The sequence below is a fragment of the Macaca nemestrina genome, chromosome 8 (genome assembly GCF_043159975.1).
Source record: "Macaca nemestrina isolate mMacNem1 chromosome 8, mMacNem.hap1, whole genome shotgun sequence".
In the NCBI taxonomy this organism is placed as follows: domain Eukaryota; kingdom Metazoa; phylum Chordata; class Mammalia; order Primates; family Cercopithecidae; genus Macaca; species Macaca nemestrina.
The window spans coordinates 136,692,054-136,716,427 of NC_092132.1; the positions used below are offsets into that span (position 1 = coordinate 136,692,054).

Consider the following 24,374-nt stretch of genomic DNA (forward strand, 5'->3'; position numbering starts at 1 on the left):
ATTTGTAGGTGTTAGTTTGTACCATATATTTTCTTTCTTTCCTCCCTTTCTTTCTTTCTTTCTTTCTTTCCTTCCTTCCTTCCTTCCTTCCTTCTTTCCTTCCTTCCTTCCTTCCCTTCCTTCCTTCCTTCCTTCCTTCCTTCCTTCCCTCCCTCTTTCCTTCTTTCTTTCTTACTTCCTTTCTTTCTTTTCTTGACAGACTCTCACTCTGTCACCAGGCTGGGGTGCAATGGCACAATCACAGCTCACTTCAACCTCTGCCTCCCAGGTTCAAGCAATTCTCCTCCCTCAGCCTCCCGAGTAGCTGGGACTACAGGCATGCACCACCATGCCCAGCTAATTTTTCTATTTTTAGAAGAGACAGGATTTCACAGTGTTGGCCAGGATGATCTCGATATCTTGATCATGTGATCCATCCACCTCGGCCTCCCAAAGTTTTGGGATTACAGGCGCGAGCCACCGTGCCCAGCCACTGTACCATATATTTTCTTATATCCTGGATTTTGTTTTTCCCCATTCACACTAGAGGTAGGCATGCATTTCCTCCGAGGATTGCCACAGCCAGCAATACTAGAAACAACAGATGAAAAAGATTAAAATCAGAGCAGCTCCCACTCCTCACAATTTGCCTGGGTGGAAAGAGGATGAATTGGTGGGAAATCAAAAGAATGTGATGTTTTCCCTCACATTGCTGAAAAGGAAGAGGGGGAAGGTGCAGCAGCAATCTGTGTAGTCCCTGAGGCTGAGTGTCCCAGTGACTAGAGCAAGAATAGACAGTTGTAGTGACATTATACCAACTTCACACCACCCCAAACCCCAGAAATCATATGCAACCCCCAGACTGGAGACAGACTCTAAATTGTTTGATTTCATGCTGAAATGAGTGGAGAATTAGATTTCCCTCAGCCCATGGAATGGAGCCTTGAAATTCAATTAGAAAACAGAGTGACAGTTATTTCACATGTAAATTGTTGGAAGACACATACCCACTTTACTTACACAGTACAAGTGTCAGTTACCTGAATGCTCTAAAGCCTCGAAGTTGGTGGGGAAGCCATGTTTCCATCACATCTACAGTGGGAAACCTAACCTCCCTTGCTGGCACCTTCCAGGATCTCTGGAGTTAATGTTTTTCTATTAGTTCCTGCTTGTACTGACTTACTGTGATTTCTCTCAAGACTAGCCTCTTTTGGCTGCTCTTTTTCTCCACTCCGCATCATTCCCAAAGCAACAGCAACTTTCCCTTTTCTCAAAATGCCGCGGATACAAGGCATCTCTGCATAGTAGATTCTCACTGAAGATTCAGTGTTAACCATGGAAGGCAGGGGAAGAGGAAGAGGAATTTAGCCTGCAGCAAACACCTTAAAACTGACTATTTACTATTGTGAATAGTGCCACAATAAACATACATGTGCATGTGTGTTTATAGCAGCATGATTTATAATCCTTTGGGTATAAACCCAGTAATGAGATGGCTGGGTCAAATGGTATTTCTAGTTCTAGATCCTTGATGTGGCACCTATACACCATGGGATACTACGCAGCCATAAAAAAGAATGAGTTCATATCCTTTGTAGGGACATGGATGCAGCTGTAAACCATCATTCTCGGCAAACTATTGCAAGAACAGAAAACCAAACACCACATATTCTCACTCATAGGTGGGAATTGAACAATGAGATCACTTGGACACAGGAAGGGAAACATCACACACCGGGTCCTATTGTGGGGAGGGAGTGGGGGGATGGAGAGCATTAGGAGATATACCTAATGTAAATGACGAGTTAATGGGTGCAGCACACCAACATGGCACATGTATGCATATGTAACAAACCTGCATGTTGTGCACATGTACCCTAGAACTTAAAGTATAATAACAACAACAACAACAACAACAAAACTGACTATTTAAAGATCCTTGCTCTTTAAAGATCCTTGGCCATAGCCCAGAACTTCTCCCTGGCTGCCTCTTGCTCAGCTCCCTGGCATCTTGGTGCATTCCTTCCCCACATCCTCCTCCCCATTCTTATCTCATTCACTCTTCCTTTTTCACCCCTTTCTTCTTGGGTTACCTATGGAAACTCCAAATTCTTCATTAACTCTTCATTAACAGAATAATTTTGCCCTCCTGGTTTCACTGCTGGCCTGTTTCAGCCAGGCCTATTATTAAACGCTGTTCTTCCTCTGTGACTACACTAATGAGTACGACCTATTTCCTCACCATGGAGTTCTAAGAAATTATTTCTTCTTTGAATGCTAAAATTAATTGCACAAGGCCCTTAACAATCCTGATTAGCAGATATTATGAGAAGAGACATCTCCATTTTCCTGACATCCCCTCCCGTTATATTCAAGAGAAGAACAGGGCATGGCTAACTCAGTTCTCAGGGGCCAGTTTTCAGTCCAAACCCATAGTGCAGGGAGGAATTAGAGACCACATCCAGTTCTCTAGGAGGGTCCCATTTGTTGTTTGTTACATTCCCAACATTTTGTCATTTTTAAAAGCTTTGTCATGTCGTCTGGGGCCATCCATCGCTATCTTTGGCAGCAATAATTCCACTTCTGATCTGGTGAAAGCTTCTCATGGATTGTGTGCGTGTCTGTGTATGTGCTGGATGAGAGAACGGTAGAGGATTGGGAAGATGCGGAGGTAAAGATTCTGGGGATGTTACGCTCCAAGTTCAGGTTGCCCTCTGTGGCTTGGGCTTCCCCTCTGCTTCTGTCTTCCGCTCTTCACCTCTGGTTCATCTAGATCCCTGCACAGGCTGGAATTGTATTGTAAGGGGAGAACCCCACAGCCTCGGTGTAAAGCTAACAAAGCCCGTAGAAAATGGATAAGACCCTGCTTCTAGAACTGTCTGCTTCAAGCCAAATCGTGGCACATATGATGTTAAGCAAGTTGCTTGCTCTCTTTATGGCTCAGTCGCCTCATTGGGAAAATGGGAATTAAAAATAATAATATATGTCTCAAAGGGCTACTCTGGAGGTTACGTGAGTTAGTACGTAGGAAGTGTTCAGAGAGTACCTGGCTCGTGGTAAGTGATTTCTAAATGTTGACACTTATTTAAGTTTACAGAGAAGGCTCTGTGCCAATACTGACTTGGGACTACAAGGTTTCAGGATCCATTCCCACACTCAGATTTTAACCACTGATTTCAAAGCACCCACACCATGCCAGGTTGGCTGGCTCACGATGAGTTTAGCCATAGGGACTGCCTGAGCTGCTTCTGGATACTGACACTGGGACTAGCTAGATCACCACATAAAAGAAATCAGAGTATGGCTTGTTGATTGTCGACTTGAAGGAAAACTTCCAAGCCTTTTAAGTAGAGAAGTAATGTCTTTCTTTGCATCAAGATAATGTTTTATACTCTGTAGGAGATGGTCTGCATTGGGCAGAAACCGGAAGTAGATTGATCAACCAAGAGAAACCAGTAGATTATGCCAAGGTGATGAAGACATAAATTAAGGTGGCAGCGGCAATCGGGCTGATGGGGAGAGTTTAGTATTCAGAAGGTAGAATCAGCAGAACTTACTAACTAACTGGAAATGCAGGATGAGGAGGAGGAATGTTCTCTGATAATCCCAAGATTTTGAAGTGGGTAGGAGTAAGTGGCGGTTTTGCCAACTCACTATGTTCTGTCGAAGGCAAGCCTTTCTTCCCAAGGGTAGGGAAGGGGAAGGGGAAGAGAAGAGACTATAATAAATTAAGTCTGAGCTAGCAGGCTATTGGACAAACACTTCTGGAGTTACAGAGAGAAGTAATAGCTGGAATGAAATATTTGGGAGTTGTTAAACACTAACATTCTATAAACCAAAAAGGAAAGAATACTCCATAAAGGAAAGATGGAAAACTTGGAGGATACCCAGAGAACTAAGAGGGATGGGTTTTATAAAAGCCTGTGGAGGAAGTTCTGAGGAAGAAGGAGCAGCCTGAGAATTCAGTGAGAAACTCCCATGAGGAGTCTTGTGGCGTCATTGTAAGCAGCTGCAATTGCAGTAAAGGGGTCAGAAGTCACTGGCTTTAATTGAGGAGTTCATGGAAAGACAGACCGTGGAATCAGTGAGTGTGGATTGTCGTCTTAAAAAAATAAGCTTAGTAGAAATGGAGAGAAATAGGAAAGTTGCTAGAGGCAGGGATAAGAGAGGTTTTAGTTTTCTAAGGTTTAATAGACTTGGACTTGTTCATAGAGTGAAAAGGGGAAACGACTGGGGAAGGAAAGGGTAAAGTCAAAAGTGAAAAAGAGGAAGGTAATCAACCTAGCTCTAGAGAAGAAATGAGGAGCTGGGGGTTAAAGCACAGGTGGAAGGATTACACTGCAACAGGTGGAATCAATACTACAGAAGCAACCGTCAAGCACCATGGGCCTGCGGCTGGTGGATGTCTACCAACTCTTGATCTCCTGCCACCTGAGAGGAGAATTCTGATGTGGGGCTCTCAGAGGTTTCAGTAGGTTGGAACTTTAGTTGTCTATGAGTGTACCCCACTCATTAGATACTTTTTGGCTTTTCTCCCTGTTCCATCTCATTTGTTTATGCTCCCTGGAATCACCTCCCAAATAAACTACTTGCATCCGAATCTTTGTCTCAGGCTCTGCTTTCAGGGAATCCCAATTTAAATAGTTGTTGAGTAAGAACATCATCCCAGACTTTGTGAATCCAGGTCACAAAAATATTTTTCTTATATTTTATCTACTTTCCAACTTTCTTGGTAGCAATTTTGTTCTGCTACAAGGTCTTCCATTACAGATTAAAGAAGTTCCTTTCACCTTTCTTTACTGAAATGTACAACTCTTGTGCTAAAGCATGAATAAATTTGGGAATGTTAGGAAAATGATTTTAGGGGCATTGTGTTGTCTGCATCAACATTCACTGCATCCGCATTTCACAAATAGTTCTACATTATTAAGAATAACGTCAATGACTGCTTCCTTCGTTCTGTAAAGAATGAGGCAGCAGGCTGGGCATGGTGGCTTCCTCCTCTAACATCGGAATTATCTTTATAAGATGAGTTATTGTCTTTGTGTGTACATTGCTGCCTCACTTTTTTTTTTGAAACAGGGTCTCACTCTGTTGCCCAGGCTGGAGTGCAATGGTGTGATCTTGGCTCACTGCAACCTCCACCTCCCAAGTTCAAGTGACCCTCCTGCCTCAGCCTCCCAAGTAGTTGGGATTATAGGCACCCGCCACCACGGCTGGCTGTTTTTGTATTTTTAGTGGAGATGAGATTTCACCATGTTGGCCAGGCTGGTCTTGAACTCCTGACCTCAAGTGATCTGCTCGCCTTGGCCTCCTAAAGTGCTGGGATTACAGGTGTATGCCACCACAGCCAGCCTGCTGCCTTCTTCTTTACAGAATGAATTAAACAGTCATGATGTTGTGTCAAGACAGAAGGAAATGAACATTTGTTGCATATTTTCTATCAGGCATTGTCATAAGCACTTCATGTAAGTTATCAAGTTTAATCAAGTTACCAATTTTGGATATTTACATTATATGCTACTACAAATAGGCGATATTATTATTCCATGCATAATAAATGTTTCCGAGCTTCTATTGTGTGGTGTGCATATGCTGGGTGCTGCGGCTGTTGAAATAAGAAAAAACAAGCCTTGATCTCCCTGGAATGAAAAGAGAAGCTCCAGTACACAATACAGTGATGTGTGATATAAGAGAAGTAAATGCATAGGAGAACATCTAGCCTTGGTGGATGGGCTAGGAGAAGGGCTGGTGGCTAATTAAGACTTATTTCATTCAGAGAGGGTACATAGAAATGAGAATAGGCAAATAAAAAGGTAACAACAATATACATCACAGCAGTGGAAAAGGGTACATGTAATATGGCTAATTCATTGGTGAAAGAGTCATTGGAGATGAAATCTTAGGCTTGCCAAGCATCTTTATTGAACCAGGCAACCTTCCATTAAACTGGACAGATCCCCCCCTTTCATTTATCTTGAAATTTCCTAATTTTGTAGTATGAGAATGGCACATACTATGGAGCTTTTCTTGCTCACAACAGATCCCCCAGCAGCCACATTGACAAGAATTTGTGGGCCAGAGAGTAAAGCTGTGGCCTCAGTGTATGGGTGCCATATATCTAGGTGTACACTGAAATACAGATGGCTGGGCGTAGTGACTCATGCCTGTAATCCCAGCACTTTAGTAGGCCAAGGTGGGCAGATCACGACCATCCTGGCCAACATGGTGATACCCCGTCTCTACTAAAAATACAAAAATTAGCTGGTTATGGTGGTGCGTGCCCGAGTCCCAGCTACTCGGGAGGCTAAGGAAAGAAAATTGCTGAAACCCAGGAGGCGGAGGTTGCGGTGAGCTGAGATTGCACCACTGCACTCCAGCCTGGCAACAGAGCAAGACTCTGTCTCAAAAAAAAAGAAAAAAAAAGGAAGGAAAAGATAAAAGAAATACAGATGACTGGGCTAATTGGATTCTCCCTCTTAGGGATATGAGATTTGTATGGAAAGACACAGAGGCCAAAATTCCACTGAAACTAAAACATTTTAAGGGCTGCATACTACAGAATAAATCCAAGAACACATCTTTGAGAGATTTTTGGAGCTGTCCTTATTATACTGCCTTCCCTTGGCTTGTATCAGTCTGTCATTGATTCTATTACTTACTTCAGTCAGTATCCCTCCAACAAATCCAATTATTTTTGGTCTAGATGGCTGAAGTTCATTTCTTTAGATTATAAACAACAACAACAAATAAAACTAGTATGAGTGTATGACTCTTAAATGGGGCTTCAATATTTCACAATCTTTGATTGCTGGAGTCAGGCACACAATGTCTATTCTAAAAGTTCTAGAATTTTTCCACAATGTCTCTCTGAGGGGGAAGCAGGAAAAAACATTTCAGTCTTAGAGGAATCATTTTGTGGTGTACTCTTGGTCATGCCTATGGGAGTCAGGTACCTAGCCTTTGTTTTTGAGGGAGTTCTAGTTATTGGCAAAGTCATCCAAGTGCAAGTATAAATTTTTTTTTTTTTTTTTTTTTTTTGAGACGGAGTCTCGCTCTGTCGCCCAGGCTGGAGTACAGTGGCCGGATCTCAGCTCACTGCAAGCTCCGCCTCCCGGGTTCACGCCATTCTCCTGCCTCAGCCTCCGGAGTAGCTGGGACTATAGGCGCCCGCCACCTCGCCCGGCTAGATTTTTTTTTTTTTTTTTTTTGTATTTTTTAGTAGAAACTGGGTTTCACCGTGTTAGCCAGGATGGTCTCGATCTCCTGACCTCGTGATCCACCCGTCTTGGCTTCCCAAAGTGCTGGGATTACAGGCTTGAGCCGCCGCGCCCGGCCGCAAGTATAAATTTTTAAATATAAATTTTAAAGGTTTCATATGCCAGGTTATTGTCCCAAATGCACATGCAAAAAATAAGGTGTGTATGATGAACTAAATGTGGGCCAACAAATTAATCAGAAAGTGTGTGTAATTTTAGACAATGAATTTTTTTGCCTCTCAACCTAATGTACAGTTATTTCCAAGTGAAAGGAGGAAACTGTATCTCAGGGAATTATATTTAGATTGTCTTCCTTTTTCTAAGAAATAAAAACTGAGTTAAAAAAAGAGAAAATTTAAATTCAAATGGGCAAATATATTTTGTCAAATGTATATTTTTACATTTTCTGCTAGAGTTCAGAAGTTTTGTCAGAATAGCTTGCAACCCTGAGGATTCTACTTTCAGACATTGTCATAGTGGTAGGAATCACGCATTTTCCAATTAGTTGAATACTTCATGAAGAGATAATATTTTAAGAGTCTAAAAACTGAAGAGGCACATATAAAGACTGGATTTAGGCATCAGGATGAAAAGATGCATTGCAAATTCGTCAAAAAAAAAAAAAAAAAAAAAGCAGATACATCATCACTGAGAAGTAGAATGAAAGCAGGTATCTTGTGATACCTTCCATCTTCCGTGTTCCTAAAGGCATATTTTAAAAAGTGGTTTTACTTAACACGAGCTCTTGTTTTCTTTTTCCCCACATATTTTTATACAATATAGCTAAATTTCTTCTTCATGTGTTACGAGTAAAAAATCTGTTTTCTATTACAATTCAACGTGTATTTGGTTGAAATTGTTTTTTAAATGACATGTGACCTTCTGGGGAGATTCTTCTTTAATAAAAAAGATGCTATTATTGACAAGCATAAAATAAATGCCAGTCCACAGTCCTTGCATACACACAGAAAGAAAAACAAACATATTCCTTAGCAAGAATACTTTTTATTTTTTGTGGTAGAAAAAATAAATAAGAAAACATCTTTTGCTCTTTTCCTGCTAGGGAACCCATTTAAAATTAGTTTGATAATCAGAGGGGAAAAATTCAAACACATAGGTGAGAAAGCTCTGAAAAGATGAGTAGTGAATAAGCATTTCATTTTATCTTAACTGGTATGCAGGGGAGGACACAGGTTGTGTGGAACCTGAAGCTACGCATTTGGGGGGGATCTGCCAAATGTCTATCAGTAATACTTTTTACATGCCGAATGTAGCAGGCCTAGAGGGAGAGCAGTCCAGATATGAGCAAAAGAACAGAGGGCTCTGGGAAGGAAGAAACAATGGTACAGTGAGAAAATTCCTTCTGTGGCATTCAGCTTTCCTGTCCAGGAGCCTCAGTTACAGGCAGAGTTCAATCGGAGAAGCAGAGCTTGTAGGATAATAAAGAATTTGACTTAATACAACTGTGGGAGCTGGTTAAGTACTCTTTGAAAGGAAGCTGTCTCCACAGATGATGTTGGAGCTTGAAGTACGAATCGCAGTTAAGTGAGAGCGCAGATGAACGAAACAGAAGCAGGAGCTGGAATCTATGAGGACGGACTGAAACCTGTGTCAGTTCTTGTTGCCTCTGACCCTGGTTGATGTGGGTGTCCTGCAGAAGCCAGACCATTTGTTATGTGCTAAAGGAGGCTCCAAATTATATCGATAGGGAAGTGAAACAGCTGGAGGCTTAGCCACTATCCTAAAGCCAACGAGATACGTGACAGCATGAAGGAGCTACGAAGATGGCTGCCACTTCCTTTCTGCCCGCCAACTGCTCCTAACGGAAAACATCAGGCAAAAGGAATTCTGGGAAGTCTAGTTCAGCTTACCCAAGTTGACACATTACAAAGCACCTCACTTTTTCTTGGTTCCTTTTCTTCGTCTTTCTCTTTATCCACCTTTACCCTTATTTTTCTGATTCATATTGTCAGAATCTTTCCCAGAAAGTGTATGTGAATGTGGAACTATTTCTTGAGCATCTATTAATTTAAACTTTCTGCTAGTTACATCAACAATGGTAATATTTAGGTTAACTCACTAGTAAAATTGGTTTCGTTTTATTAATTTTAAAATGCTTCTCCATAGAAATTTCTGAGACCTATATTATGTGCAAATAAATTTTCTAGTTTTTCAGGACTCTGCCTGAGATCACATTGAAACCAACATTTTAGGAAGAATTTGATTACCTCCACCTGAGGAGGCTCTGCTAGTTGTGTGGAATGAAGACTGTTCTTAACAGCCCCTTTCGTTGATACCTACAACACACTCCATTCTAAATATTTTAATAAAAGGCACATTTGAAGTTTAAAATGTTATTGTCATCAGAGCATGGAGTTTTATAACTCCCATAAAAATGTGCCTCCTGAACTAGGAGTCAAGTTTGGAAAAAATAACCACCAGAAATTTATGCTAGTAGAATACAGTCAAGGATACAAGATTAGTTGTCTGAGTCTAGTTCCTCATGCAGCCTTAAGCAGACATGTTCCTCGCTGCAAGCTGGAGTGGACTGGAGGTGGGGAGATCTGGATTTAAACCTTCCCACGGGGACTGGGTCAAGTATCAAATAGTAGACAGGTGTTCAATCCGGCAGGCACAATACAGGGTCTAGAGGGTCTGGATGAAAATTGTGCTGTAACTGATGTATTAATTGAAGAGTTCTCTGAATAAGGTCTTCCAAAAGGAGAAGGGGAAAAAAAAAAATTGACAGTGTCCATTTAATCTGTTTGGGAGCCTCATCAGCCTGATCTTGATGGGACTGTACCTGTGGTCCTATTATATCATTCTTTTCTTGTACTTCTTTCAGCCAGTGATCTCAGGTCTCATTCTCATTTCATAGCTGTGGTGCAATTGTGCAAGGTCACAACTTTTTCTTTTCTTTCTTTCTTTATTTTTTTTAGACAGGGTCTTTCTCTGTCACCCAGGTTGGAGTGCAGTGGCATGACCTCGGCTCACTGCAACCTCCGCCTCTTGAGTTCAAGTAATTCTCCTGCCTCAGTCTCCCGTGTAGCTGGTACCACAGACGCCCACCACCACACCTGGATAATTTTTGTACTTTTAGTAGAAACTAAAAATACATGGGGTTTTGCCATGTTGGCCAAGCTGGTCTCAAACTCCTGACCTCAGGTGATCTACCTGCCGCAGCCTCCCAAAGTGTTGGGATTACAGGCGTGAGCCACCGCACCGGTCCATAATTTTGACCTTTCTTGGTGATACTTCTTCCACCATGTTATAGCAGTACATCCATGGAGTAATGTTACTCCAAGAAAATTTGGCTTTTGGAATTCCTCCACAAAATATTGGCCCTAGAGTAGTCCTTACTGTCTGATGAGCTTTTGCGAGTTTCTCCTGAGGCAATGATGCCAGCCCAGTTTCCGAAAGACAGCATAGTCTACCTTTAGTAGAGAAGAGCACAGATTCTGAGCAGGATTGCCTTTGAGCCCAGCTACACCTCTTGATAGCTGTGTGACCTCATGCAATTCACTTAAACCTCTGTACCTCAGTTTCCTCATTTGTGAAATGGAGATCATTAACAGTACCTACTCATAGGGCTGTATGGCTGAGTAAGTTGATATAATTACCATTTTTATCACATTATGAGTATACCACATGTTAGCTGCTGTTAGTATTATGTCCCTCCAGTGAGGAAGTAAACACAAGGCTAAATTATTGCTTGAATGGGGAGAAAGCTAAAGGCATACGAGAAGGAAAGGTAAGTTTGTATTTCAAAATATGTCATTTTACCACAGAGGTAATTATCGAATTAGCCAAATAATCCCATATTTTTGCTTTTGAAATTTAACATTAGCAGCTTCAATTCTCTACAATTATGAATGTATCATTTCCACTTGTGTGTGTGTGCAAATCACTTCAGCCTAATTGGCTTTTTCTTCTTCTTCTTCTTCTTTCCAGTAAATCAACAGGATTACGTTTCCCTTAATAATTTTCAAAATGTCCACATGAAGACAGGAAGATGTTTAACGGGAAGACCAAACATCATCAGTGCTCAAGTCCAGTAGATAACAAAGAACAGAAAGAAAACAAAACTTTGGTATTTTACTGGAATCTGAGTGAATAAATAGGGACCACAGGACAAACGGCAAACAACTGCTTGAGTTACATCAGAGGGAAAGAAGAAATGAGGAACTCGGATTTCCAGTATGAAACTGTTATACAATATGATTAATGGAGCTAACAGTTGCCTATTACACTTTAGAAAATCTTCTAGAGGATTTTAAAACAAAAGGAACACCTTGTCCAGAGTATAATTGATGCTTCCAGTTAAATTTCACAATTTTGCACCTCAGGGAATACTTTTGTTTTTCTTAGAGAGCAAATAAACTGACCATGTCACCTTGGCAATTATTAACCTGCCTCATTTTTCATAACTAGGAAAAATTTGGCTTATTTCCATATTTTAGTTGAGATGACATATTAATTCATATATTTATGGGTAAAATGTTATTATCCTTAATACAAAGCAAAGTTTCAGCTGGACTTTGGTTTTACTTAATCTTCAACGGAACAGTATTGATGTTAAAGTACAAAAATTCTCTGAACATAATAATAAGTTTTAAAATATATATATATGTTTATAAAGATATATTATTAGATCTTTCACAAAAAGTCATACAAATGGGGAAAAAAGAAAAATATCAGAGTATTGGAATTTGTCCTTGAATCTCCTCTTTTAGTTTTCTTTCAGTTAAACCAGTGTCCACATGTTTGTTTCTGGATTGAAGCCAGAATCAACATTGTCCCTATTTCTAATCAAATAATGGAGAAATAATGACAAATTCTGAATGCAGTCAGAGGATCCTGGGAAGCAGAGTGTCTGGACGGAGGCTGAGCTGGGTCTCTGACTCATTTCTGACTTTAGGCAAGTTATTTAATGTCTCTGCATTTTTGACATGCTTGTAATAATGCTAATTTATTTCACAGGTGTGATAGTAACCAAAACTCAAGTAACAACCACTGGCTTTTGCAAGAAGTCAGGTTGACTAGCAAGAAGTCTGCTTCTACAACTTGGAGAAGAGATTTAGAATTATGTATCTTTTCTATTTCCTTTACATTTTGAATGAATTGGATGGGAGTTTGATGTAAATGATAGGTTTGCAGTTTCAGTATAAAAAATTAAAAATAAAATGGACTATATGACAATTTTCACTTCAGAAGTAAAAACTTCAGAAACATTTTTCTTTATTGCATTTCTTGGGGGATCAAATATATTTAGCTTTGTAAGGCTTTCAGTGAGTATGGATTCTTAAGAAAAATGCAAAAGCACAGTTATATTCCATTTTCAGAAAGAGGAAAAAATTTGGAAGGAAATAGCTTAAAAGGAGTCTCTAAGCTTGTGTTTACGGGTAAATTTTTAACTCACTGACTTAGGTTATAGTCCATTTGTGAATGTTAACTTATTAAACATACTTCCTTCAATAACTTTTTCCTTCCTTATTGTTTCTTTTATGTATCCTATTATAATGGCTCATTTAAAACATACCAATTTTGAAATGTTTACATTCTACTAATGTACTTCTGTTTTGTAATTGTTTTTTAAAATTACATATTATCTGTAGAACTTTTCATTTACAAATTTAATGTCTTCATCTTTAAATTTAATGCTTTAATGCAGTGTAATTAATTATCTTCATCTTTAAATTTAATGCAGTGTAATTAATTAAATATTTTTTTAAATGTAGTGGGGAAGGAATTAGAATTTATAGCATTAAAATAATTTATGTCAAATAATATAGTCCACTAAAGAACAGCCATTTGAGAACAATTTTAATTTTATAATAATTAAAAGTCTCCAAACTGCCTAAAGCAAAAATATTATAAAAGAAATACAACTAATTGTGCAATAAATGAACAGAATAATTTGATACAACTTTATCATAAGCCAGATGTGCAGAATAAATAGTGGTTTACTATCATGAATGATGGAGACCAGAGTCTTGAAACAAATTCTTAATACCTAGCATTTCTTCAATATTACAGAGAATGTTGGCTAGAATTACAAATGAGGAAAATGGGAAATTTTAGAGAACTTAAGATAGTCTCAGGAATTATTCTAAAGCTAATCAAAGTAATATAATGACTTTCTAAATATATATAATTACATTTTGAAATACTTTATTGTTTATATGCTGCCAGACTAGGGGGTGCCTTTTTGATTTGATTATTGAATTATCTTAATGGCAATGAGATGAACATTTCTGGATATCAAGAAACAGAGGCCTGTCAAAAAAATTTCATTAGCGCTTTATTTTGTACTAAATCTAATGCTAAGCAACATTTATATACCTTATATAATTATATATAATATCTATAATATATACATAATTATTGTAATAATTTTATGTACATACGTACACATTTATACATACAGTGTGCATAGGTAAAATTATATGATATATAGGTGCATCACCCAGAGCATTTTCTTTTATTTATTTATTTGTTTATTTTTTGAGATGGATTCTTGCTTTGTTGCCCAGGCTGGAGTGCAGTGGCACGATCTCGGCTCACTGCAAGCTTCGCCTCCCGGGTTTACGCCATTCTCCTGCCTCAGGCTCCCGAGTAGCTAGGACTACAGGCGCCCGCCGCCATGCCCAGCTAATTTTTTTGTATTTTTAGTAGAGATGGGGTTTCACCGTGTTCACCAGGATGGTCTGGATCTCCTGACCTCATGATCCGCCCGCCTTGGCCTCCCAAGGTGCTGGGATTACAGGCATGAGCTACTGTGCCTGGCCACCCAGAGCATTTTCAAAACATACTTTCATTTATGCAACAGCCAGAATCAAACACTGGAATAAAAAAATTTTTTTTAAGCTCTAAGTGTTTTTTGTTGTTGTCATTTGTTTGTTTTTTGAGACGGAGTCTCACTCTGTCACCCAGTGCAGTGGTGTGATCTTGGCTCACTGCAACCTCTGCCTCCCAGGTTCAAGCGATTCTCATGCCTCAGCCAACAGAATAGCTGGGATTAAAGGTGTGTGCCCCCACACTTGGCTAATTTCTTTGTATTTTTAGTAGACTGGGTTTCGCTATGTTGGCCATGCTGGTCTCGAACTCCTGACCCAAGTGATCTGCCCTCCTCGGCCTCCCAAAGTGCTGGGATTACAGACGTCAGCCACCACACCTGGCTAAGCTCTAAGTTTTTAAGCTAATATATTCACTTCTGAAATAAAGTACTTGATCCCACAAATGCATAAGAAAACTCGAACCAAATAAAAAAAATTTCAACAAATAGCATTAAAGCAAAGTCTAAAAGATACAGACATTTCATGACTTTTCATTTTTGACTCCTGAATATGAACTGGGAGTGGATTAAAATAATGAAGATTTATTTCCTATCACATAAAAAAGAAGAGGACATCATTTTTATTTCTGATCCTTAGCAGTTTCATTTATCAAGGAAATATCCTAATCAGTAATCCATTAAATACATTGGCTATTTTCAGTCAGAAGAACAATTTGAGTTAGAGTCACAAATAAATGGTATTTATGTCATATCATTACACTGATTTCCCAGACTAGTGTAAATATAGTTAGTGAAAGTCTCTTTTATTTCTTTAGGCAAACAATTTTCCTTCTCTGAGCCTCGTTTCCTCTAGTGTTGATGATATTTGACTGAATGATGTCACTTCCTTTAATTATGTTTTGTGTGCATGTTCTAGCCTCAGGGAATAAGGCTATTTCTAAAATCTCTTTATATGTTTTTAAAAAATATTTTGTTTTCCATCTTTATTTTTTTTGCTTCCTTATAATAAAATGTTTTTGTTTCTTATTTTCTGTAACATGAAAAATACTTTATGATTTTATGTCTGTGACTATGCAGTTGATTGATTATGTTTAAGAAATCTCTATTTGCGTAAGGGCATTTATTGTTTTCCTTTTTGCTTCTTGAGTTTTGTGATAAATTTTAAAATTACATAGTTAAAGACACCAGGGTACGAATTTAAAAAGCAACATAGCTATTATAATTTTGCTCAAAAAATATATTTATTGCCAACTGAAAACATGAGTCAAACTAAAACCTTATTATGAGATAGCTATGGTAATGACCTTGGCCCACTGAGACAGCCAACTTTAAATATCTTAGGTATTATATTTTCAGTTATATATTTTCTTTCGGGATTTTATAAATCCAAATATCTTTTTTAAACCAAAATAAGCTATCACATATCAACATGACGTATTTGCAAATCACAAAAAACTTTATGAAAAGCATAGTTCATTAAGAGTTCTTAGTTATTTTTGTTGTTGTTGGAAGGGTGAAGAAGGAGGGAATCTGATAAAGACATAACAACAAACACAAAATAATTTGATCTGCGATAAGCAACTGTGAAATTACAATAACAGATCCTGGGAAGTTCTACAATCCTAATTTAGGTTTACAAGTTTTCTTCTCATCTATTCAATAGATATTTTGTTGAGTACCTGTGCTAGGTTCAGTTGTGCCCCCCAAAATATGTTCATTCCTAACTTTTATTACCTGTGAATGTGATCTCACTTGCAAATAGGGTCTTTGTAGATGTAACTAAGTTAAGATGAGGTCATACTGGATTAGGGCAGACCCTAATCCAATGACTGATGTCCTTATATGAGGAGGGAAATTTAGACACAGAGACACACAGAGGAAAGACAGCCACGTGAAGATGGTATCGGAGAATGGAGTGATACTGCCACAAGTCAAAGGATGTCAAGAATTGCTGGCAACCACTAAATGCTAGAAGAGGCCAGAAAGGATTTTCTCCTGTAGACTTTGAAGGAAGCATGGCCCTGCTCTTCTTGATTTTGGACTTGTATCCTCCAGAACTGTGAGATAATAACCTCCTCTTGCTTTAGGCCACTCAGTTTATGGTAGTTTGTTATGGCGGGCTCAAGAAACTAGTACAGTACCTAACTATCCACCCAGCATTAGGGCAGTATATATAATAGATGTAGCCCCTCGCCAGTTGGCACTTACATTGTAGATGGTGGTTGGAGTGGGTAGACAATAAACACATATATTATAATATTTCATTATATTTGATGATAAGTGCTAAGGAGAAACTTAACCCATTGTAATAAAGATATGGAGTGTCTGGGTGATGTTGTTTGCCTATGTCTCCACCCAAATCTCATCTTGAATTGTAGTTCTCATAATCCCACATGTTGTGGGACGGACCCGGTGGAAGGTAACTGAATCATGGGGGCAGCTACCTCCATGCTGCTGTTTTCGTGATAGTGAGTTCTCCCCAGATCTGATGGTTTTATAAGGGGCTTTTCCCCCTTTTGCTCGGCACTTCTCCTTCCTGCCATCATGTGAAGAAGGATATGTTTGCTTCCCCTTCCACCATGATTCTAAGTTTCCTGGGGCCTCCCCAGTCATGGCAAACTGTGAGTCAATTAAACCTCTTTCCTTTATAAATTACCCAGTCTCAGGTAGTTCTTTACTGGGTAAATTTATAACATGAGAATGGACTAAGACAACGGGGAACAGTTTTTATTTTATACGTAGTATCAGGGAAGGTATCTCTGGGAAGGGAATACCTGAGCAAAGACCTGAAGGATGTCATGGAGCAAACCACAGAGATTTTCAAAAGTGCATTCCAGGTAGAGAGAACAGCAAGCGCAATCGCCCTGAGAAGTCTGTGTATTTCAGGGTGTTTCAAGAATGCCAAAGAGGCATATGTGGCCAGAGCAGGCAAAAATGATGGGAAAGGAGGTATGCTGGGGAGATGAATGCTCGCAGATTATGTAAAGCTTTGCTGTTGGACGACCAAATATCCCGGTTTGCCCAGGAAAGGTTCAGTATAGAATGTTGTCTCATTGTAATTCTAAAAAAATATTCTGGCCGAGGTAGGCGGATCACGAGGTCAGCAGATCGAGACCATTGTGGCTAACACGGTGAAACCCTGCCTCTTCTAAAAATACAAAAAAAATTAGCTGGGCGTGGTGGCTGGACCTGTAGTCCCAGCTACTCAGGAGGCTGAGGCAGGAGAATGGTGTGAACGCAGGAGGCGGAGCTTGCAGTGAGCCGAGATCGTGCCACTGTACTTCAGCCTGGGTGATCGAGCGAGACTGGTTTGCAAAAATTGGAATCTTCCAATGGTACCTTGGGCCAGACAGTAGCAATAGAGGTGGTAAGAAGTGATTGGATGTTGTATAAATTTTGAACGTAGAGTCTTTTCTTAGGAAAGTTACTTTGCTTCACTATTTTTGCTTCCTTTAGTAAAAAGTAGACATAATTTCTCTTCTACAGGCATCATGAAGATTAGCTGGTGGCAAAACCATGAGATCCCATGTGTTGATGATGTGTTAGAAATTTTGTAAATATATTTTAAATGGCACACATTAATGTATTATCATGGGAGGCAGCACTGATATAAAAACAGCTTGTTGCCAATTTGTTGTCTCGTCAAGTAAGCCACAAACAGTGTATTTTGAACCTTTTTTTTTTTTTTTTGGCATTCATTGTAGTATAAATGGTTATAATGATTTCAGGTGTGTTCTTCCTAGTTAACCAATATGCATTAACTTGAAACAATGAAATTGCGATTTTTCTAAGTCTGAAATGTTCAAACATCTGCCATTTCTTATAGTTCAACCTAATATAGTAAGAAAGGATTAACCAGGCAATAAGGAAAGAGGTTCAGGAGATCTGGGAGGTATTCCCAGAGGATATGCCCAGAGGCTGAATGGTCCTGGGGAAATCGTAAGCATCCCTGTGCTTATTTTCTTATTTTCACTGTGAGGCTAACGAAATAAAATAAAATGGCCAGTTAAAATTTGGCAGTGTTTTGGGGTGTTGTTGCTGTTGTTGTTGTTGTTTGAGATGGAGTCTTGCTCTGTCACCCAGGCTGGAATGCAGTGACACAATCTCAGCTCACTGCAACCTCTGCCTCCCAGGTTCAAGTGATTCTCATGCTTCAACCTCCCGAGTAGCTGGTATTACAGGCATGCACCACCACACCCAGCTAATTTTTGTATTTTTAGTAGCGATGGAGTTTTGTCATGTTGGCCCGGCTGGTCTTGAACTCCTGACCTCTGGTGATCCTCCCACTTCATCCCCCCAAAGTGCTGAGATTACAGGCATGAGCCACCACACCCAGCCAAAGTTTGGCAGAGTGTTTAGTGACGTCCAAACACAAACACAATATGGTTTCAGATGAATATTCCTTATTTTTCCAATCCACATGTTAGACTTTGGGAAATAGCCCTTGGCCCCTTGATGGATCCTTCAATGTAAGTGCTATTGCAGCCTTGCAGAGCTACATTCTACTTGAAGGGCTAGTAAGTAAGATTGCAGTCTTGCAGAGCTACATTCTACTTGAAGGGCTAGCTCATCTTTATATAATGCCCCAGGCCATGCAGGCTGCTTGGCATCTTTGTGGAAATAGAGTAATTGTCCCAACAAGCTCGTTTAGCAATTACTCTTTGTCATTATTAAAATATTATTCTCTTATTGTGAAGAAAAGATACTAAAGCATGCTGTAGGTCAGTCATTTTCTGGTGACAGGGATTAGAGGACTAGAATCCATTCAATTTTTAAAACTTTACCTAAGAATAGGTAGAAAATATATGCTTGAAATAATCTTATTCTAGTTTATTGTTATTTTATTTTTTTCTAAGCCTTCTTTACAAATATATTTTCCTACTGTAATTCAGTTTAAATGGATGGTTTTTACGGCTTAGTAAAATTATTGACTGTTGATTTATAACTGATACAATCCTTTGTAGTATTCAACGCTCTCGTTGAAAAAATTCAGCCACAATGAATAAGGAGCGTTCCCAAGAACTCCCAGACAAAAAAAGAAAAACAAAAGAAAACATGAAACTACCCCCTGGATCAGAATGAAAATGTATTTGCTCCTAACATCAGATGTCTTTGGTTTAGAATATTTATTTCAACTTGAAATTTTCTTAATTTGTAGACATAATCTTGACATCAGCGAACACGAGATTTTGGACACTATTGCATTGCAAATGATGAGTCTTTAGTGCAGTCAATGTTTTTATCTTAAAGAAAATGATTTTATCTGTCATGATAATAATAAAGGTGACCTAGAAAAGTGTTCCTTAAATAATTCCAAGCTTATTATATTAATTAGCAAATATTAATTGATAGCAAACCTAATCATCTTTTCTTTTAATTTGTTCACTACTTCTGTTCCTTTGCAATCCTATTCTCACCTCATTTTATCTTTTATAAAAATACACAGAGGGTGTCTCTTTTTCACATTGGTAAACGTTTTCAATGTCACAAAGTCAATTTTCTCTATTTTTAATATAAGCAAATATTTTAATATATCCAGTATATTTAATAAGTTACATATTAAAATATCTACTATTTCTATCCCTGGGCCTAATGTAGGTACATACTCAATATATGATTGAATTTTAAAGAAAAAATATTTACTAAAATAAAGAGTGAAATGCCAGAGTTCTTTTAAATTGTTGCTACAAATTATATCATATGGTTAAAAGGATAACTTTACTAGAAAAATGGGTCTAGAGATACTTTTTTTTTTTTTTTTTTTGGGACGGAATCTTTCACTGTCATCTAGGCTGGAGTGCAGTGGCGGGATCTCGGCTCACTGCAACTTCCACCTCTTGGGTTCAAGCAAGTCTCCTGCCTCAGCCTCCCAAGTAGCTGGGATTACACACGTAGCTATTTTTTGTATTTTTAGTAGAAACAGGATTTCACCATGTTGGCCAGGCTGGTATCAAACTCCTGACCTCGTGATCCACCTGCCTTGGCCTCTTGAAGTGCTGAGATTACAGGCGTGAGCCACCACACCCGTCCCATCTTGATTATTTTGTTCACAATGTTGGATGAGAGGGTTAAGTCATGACTAATTGCTATCATATGAATTTCTGACCAGTGTTGTAATACAGAAATTTGGTGTTTCTCTTCAGACCGTTGGATGTGGACAGGGAATGAAATGTAAAATATGCCTGTCTTCAGAAAGGAAACTTACATTGAAAGAAACAAGCAAAATAGTGTGCCTATACCTTTTATACCTCTCCCAGGTGCATGAAGGAAGCCTGCCAACTGGTGGGCTTCTTTGGAGAGTGATCAGTCAAGGAAATGTCTCCTTTGATGGAAATCCCCCAATATCAGTCTCTGAAGATCTTTTCTGTGAAGTCTGCAGTTCCTCCAGTGAGGAATCCCATGTTCTCTGGCCTGGAAAGTGGTAGGAAGAGTGTAGAGCCGGTTGCCTGACTGCAAGAGAAGTAGCCTGGGAAAGCCTCACCCTTTTTGAACAGTGCCTCTCCCCTCCCCTTCAGTGCTTCTACTGTCATGCCACCTGGAGCATCTCTGGGCAGTCTTAATAGAAAGTAAATCTTCCATATTCTGAAAGAGTACGAGAAGCAGCGTTCACCTGGCTGCTCAGGGTTTAGGTGAGGATCTGACTGTCAGCCCATTTGCCTCTACCTTCACTTCCAAACTAGCAGTGCCTCCAATCCAGGATCCCCTAGAGTGCTACAATGTGACTTCTCTCGCTTCTCATGGTGCTCCTGTCTGCTGCTGCTTTGCCAATTCCCCTACTTCTCTTCTTTTCTCTCCTCTCCTCTCCTCTTCTTTTCTCTCGTTTCTTTTCTTTCTAGACAGGGACTCACTCTGTCACTCAGGCTGAAGTGCATTGGCATGATCTTGGCTCACTGCAACCTCCACCTCCTAGGTTCAAGCAATTCTCCTGCTTCAGCCTCCCGAGTAGCTGGGAATACAGGCGCCTGCCACCGCGTCCAGCTAATTTTTGTATTTTTAGTAGGGACAGGGTTTCTCCATGTTGGCCAGGCTGGTCTCGAGCTCCTGACCTCAAGTGATCTGCCCACCTCAACTTTCCGAAGTTCTGGGATTACAGGTGTGAGCCCCCGCACCAGGCCCTCCACATGCTTTTTATCATCTACCAGCTTGATGACGTTACACACTAGTTGTTCTTTACCTTTCTCTTTGACTTTGTCAATTCGCGTCTTTTACAGTTTTTCTTTACTCATTTTCTAGTGGGCTTTGTGAGAAGGAAAGAATTAAATTCATGTGTTCAATCCAACCAAAAGTCCCCAAGTCCTTCTTAACTCTTACCTTCAGAAATACACTTCGCCCATTGTTTTCCCGTAAAAGAGGAAAGTATGTCAGTATAAACAGACTGCAGTTTAAAGCAAGGAAATTACATTTTTCCCTCTGAGAAGGATTTTGCGTCCCGAGGAATAATTCTGTAGAGGCAACAACAGTTATTGGAGTCACCACATGAGTTAAATGCTGGGGATACCAAAATTAGCAAGGTGTGATCTTTGCTTTCAAAAATCTTATTCTAGGCAGTGGCTCATGCCTGTAATCCCAGCATTTTGGGAGGCCAAGGCGGGAGGATCACTTGAGCCCAGGAGTTTGAGACCAGCCTGGGCAACATAGGGAGAAAAAGACGCAAGCTCCGTAAGCAGAGAGACCTGCGTGCACATTTTGACTGAGCCCCTTCCTTGTTGTGTAGCATTAGGTAACTGATTAAAATGCTCCTGTGTCTTTCCACAGCATAACACAAACAGCACAATAGGACCGCGAAAAGAACCAGACTCCCTCCTCTGTTACTGTGATGGAACAGGTTCAATTCTAGTTAACACAGTGTCATTCTGAGTGGTGAGAGACTGGGAAAGTCTGGGAGAATTTCCTCGGCGACTCTAGGATTAGGGATGGCCCGTGGCATTATCTGACTTCCTGGAGCTACTTACGTCTGAACTCTGGTCTCATGAAAAATTCAAGGTTCATACATTTATAAAATTCTTTTTATTCTTGCAGTTTTTTCAAAGGGGGACATGGCAAAGATGTTCAGTTTCATCCTTGTTGTTACCGCTCTGATAATGGGCAGGGAAAGTTCGGTAAGCTTATTGTGAAAACTATTGTTATATTTATAATGCCTGCTTTTATCTGAATTTTCTTTCATTTTGCATTAAACCTATAGTGACTTGTCATTGAAAAAACTAAGGCGGAAAAGCAAAGAGGCTGGTGGAAACACTGGACCCGTAGTAAAGCAGCACTTCAAAGAGCTTTACATTTTTATTTTTTGGGAGTCTGAGGCGGGTGGATCACAAGGTCAGGAGTTGGAGACCAGCCTGGCCAATATGGTGAAACCCCATCTCTACTAAAAAAAAAAAAAAAAAAAAAAAATTAGCCGGGCATGATGGCACGCACCCGTAGTCCTAGCTACTCAGGAGGCTGAGGCAGGAGAATCTCTGGAACCCAGGAGGCTGAGATTGCAGTGAGCTGAGATCATGCCACTTCACTCTAGCCTGGGTGACACAGTGAGGCTCCATCTCCAAAAAAAAAAAAAAATGCTTTATATTTTTTAAAATAAAAAGTATTCACAATAAATAAGTAATTTTTAAAAATTCACTGGAGTTATTTGGTTGGAATAATAGAAATTTGAAACTGTCAATAGTAATTAAAATTAACCTTGGGCTTTTCAATATTGAAAAGTATAAAACTAACCAGATTATTTGAAAGTAATTACGTCGAATTTGTGTTGTCCTTCATTTGTGAATAAAAAAGACAAAACATTCATTCAAAGGTCTTAGAGAAAGAAAACTCCTAGATTTTAAATAAGCTTACTAAATATGTATATGCAGTCTTATAAAAATTGGACATACTTGAATCTGTTCAGTTATTTTAAAATTGCATAGTGTACTATGTTTAACAATATCACAGCTGATCCCCCACTATTGTGAAACAACACAGGACCCAGACACCATAAAATGTTCTTGCTGTTCAATTTTTAGCCTATGTGACTCAAGGTGCTAAGCAAATAACTCTCTCAGAGTGGATAAATCCGAGTGACAGGGAGAGAATAACAAGAGCAAGTAAGAAAGAATCCTAGAGAGGCTGGGCGGCGCCGTGCGTGGCTCACGCCTGTAATCCCAGCACTTTGAGGCCAAGGTGGGTGGATCTCTTGAGACCAGGAGTTGGAGACCAGCGTCTCTTCTAAAAATACAAAACTTAGCCAGGTGTCATGGCACACAACCTGCATAATCCCAGCTACTTACGAGGCTGAAGCACAAGAATCGCTTGAACCAGAGTGGCAGAGGTTGCAGTGAGCTGAGATTGCACCACTGCACTCCAGCCAGGGCAACAGAGCGAGACTCTGTCCAAAGAAAGAGAGAAAGAGAGAGAAGGAATCATCCTAGAAAAATGGCTAGGAGAGGTTCCGTGTCTTGGACCTAGGGATGGGAAGAAGGGAAAGAAAGAAAAGAAGAAACAAAAGTAAAGGGAAAGAAAGAAGGAAAGGAAGGAAGGAAGGAAGGAAGGAAGGAAGGAGGAAAGAAGGAAAGGAAGGAAGGGGCAGCAAGGAAAGGGAGGGAGGGAGGAAGGAAAGAAGGAAAGAAAGAAGGAAGGAAGGGAGGGAGGGAGGGAGGGAGAGAGGTAAGGGGAAAGAAAGGAAAAGAACAAAAGGAAAGAAAGAAAAGAAGATAAAGAAATCATCCTAGAAAAACTGTCTAGGAGAGCTTCTGAGAAAGGAAAGGAAAGAGGAAGGGGAAGGGGAAGGGGAAGGGAGAAATCATCCTAGAAAAATGGCTGGGAGAGGTTCCATGACTTCGACCTAGAGATGGGAGGTAGGGGAGACATAATATATACACACACACACAACACATATATGTATATATACTACAAATATATACACCATATGTATATGTATACCATATATAAATATAAATATATAAACATATATTTGATATAATATAATAAATATAATATAAATATATTATCTAAATTTATATATATAATATATAAATATGTTATATTAGAAATAGAAATATATTTTTATATATTATGTATATATTATATATATTATATATTTAAATTATATATTTTATATATTATATGTATATATTATATATAAAATACATATTTAAATGTATTTACACCAGAGGGCCATTCAAAAATGTCATTTATTATGGGGATTTACATGCCAACGGTACAATTAACTTCTGTAAAGCACATTGCTGTTTAGAAAACACATAAGCAATGTCATGTAGAGATTGAGAGCATGGTCCTTGAACTGAATTTGAATCCCACCTCCGCTTACCCACTGAGCCCTTTCCTACCTCATGGAATTGTTATGAGGA

At 39.3% G+C, this 24,374-nt stretch overlaps 1 protein-coding gene across 2 annotated transcripts in view; it reads left to right on the forward strand.

The window, feature by feature from the left end:
- The window catches only part of LOC105463732 (fibrinogen like 1), a 66,811-nt gene that overhangs the window by 14,993 nt on the left and 27,444 nt on the right, over positions 1-24,374 (forward strand). Inside the window, exons 1-2 of one of the 2 annotated variants that reach the window (XM_011710986.2) lie at positions 12,049-12,156; positions 22,054-22,133. In XM_011710986.2, the coding sequence (XP_011709288.1) occupies positions 12,066-12,156; positions 22,054-22,133 (171 nt within the window). In that variant the 5' untranslated portion in view covers positions 12,049-12,065. Of the gene's footprint in view, positions 1-12,048; positions 12,157-22,053; positions 22,134-24,374 lie in introns of those variants that run through there. The other variant, XM_071068575.1, reaches the window with a different exon arrangement.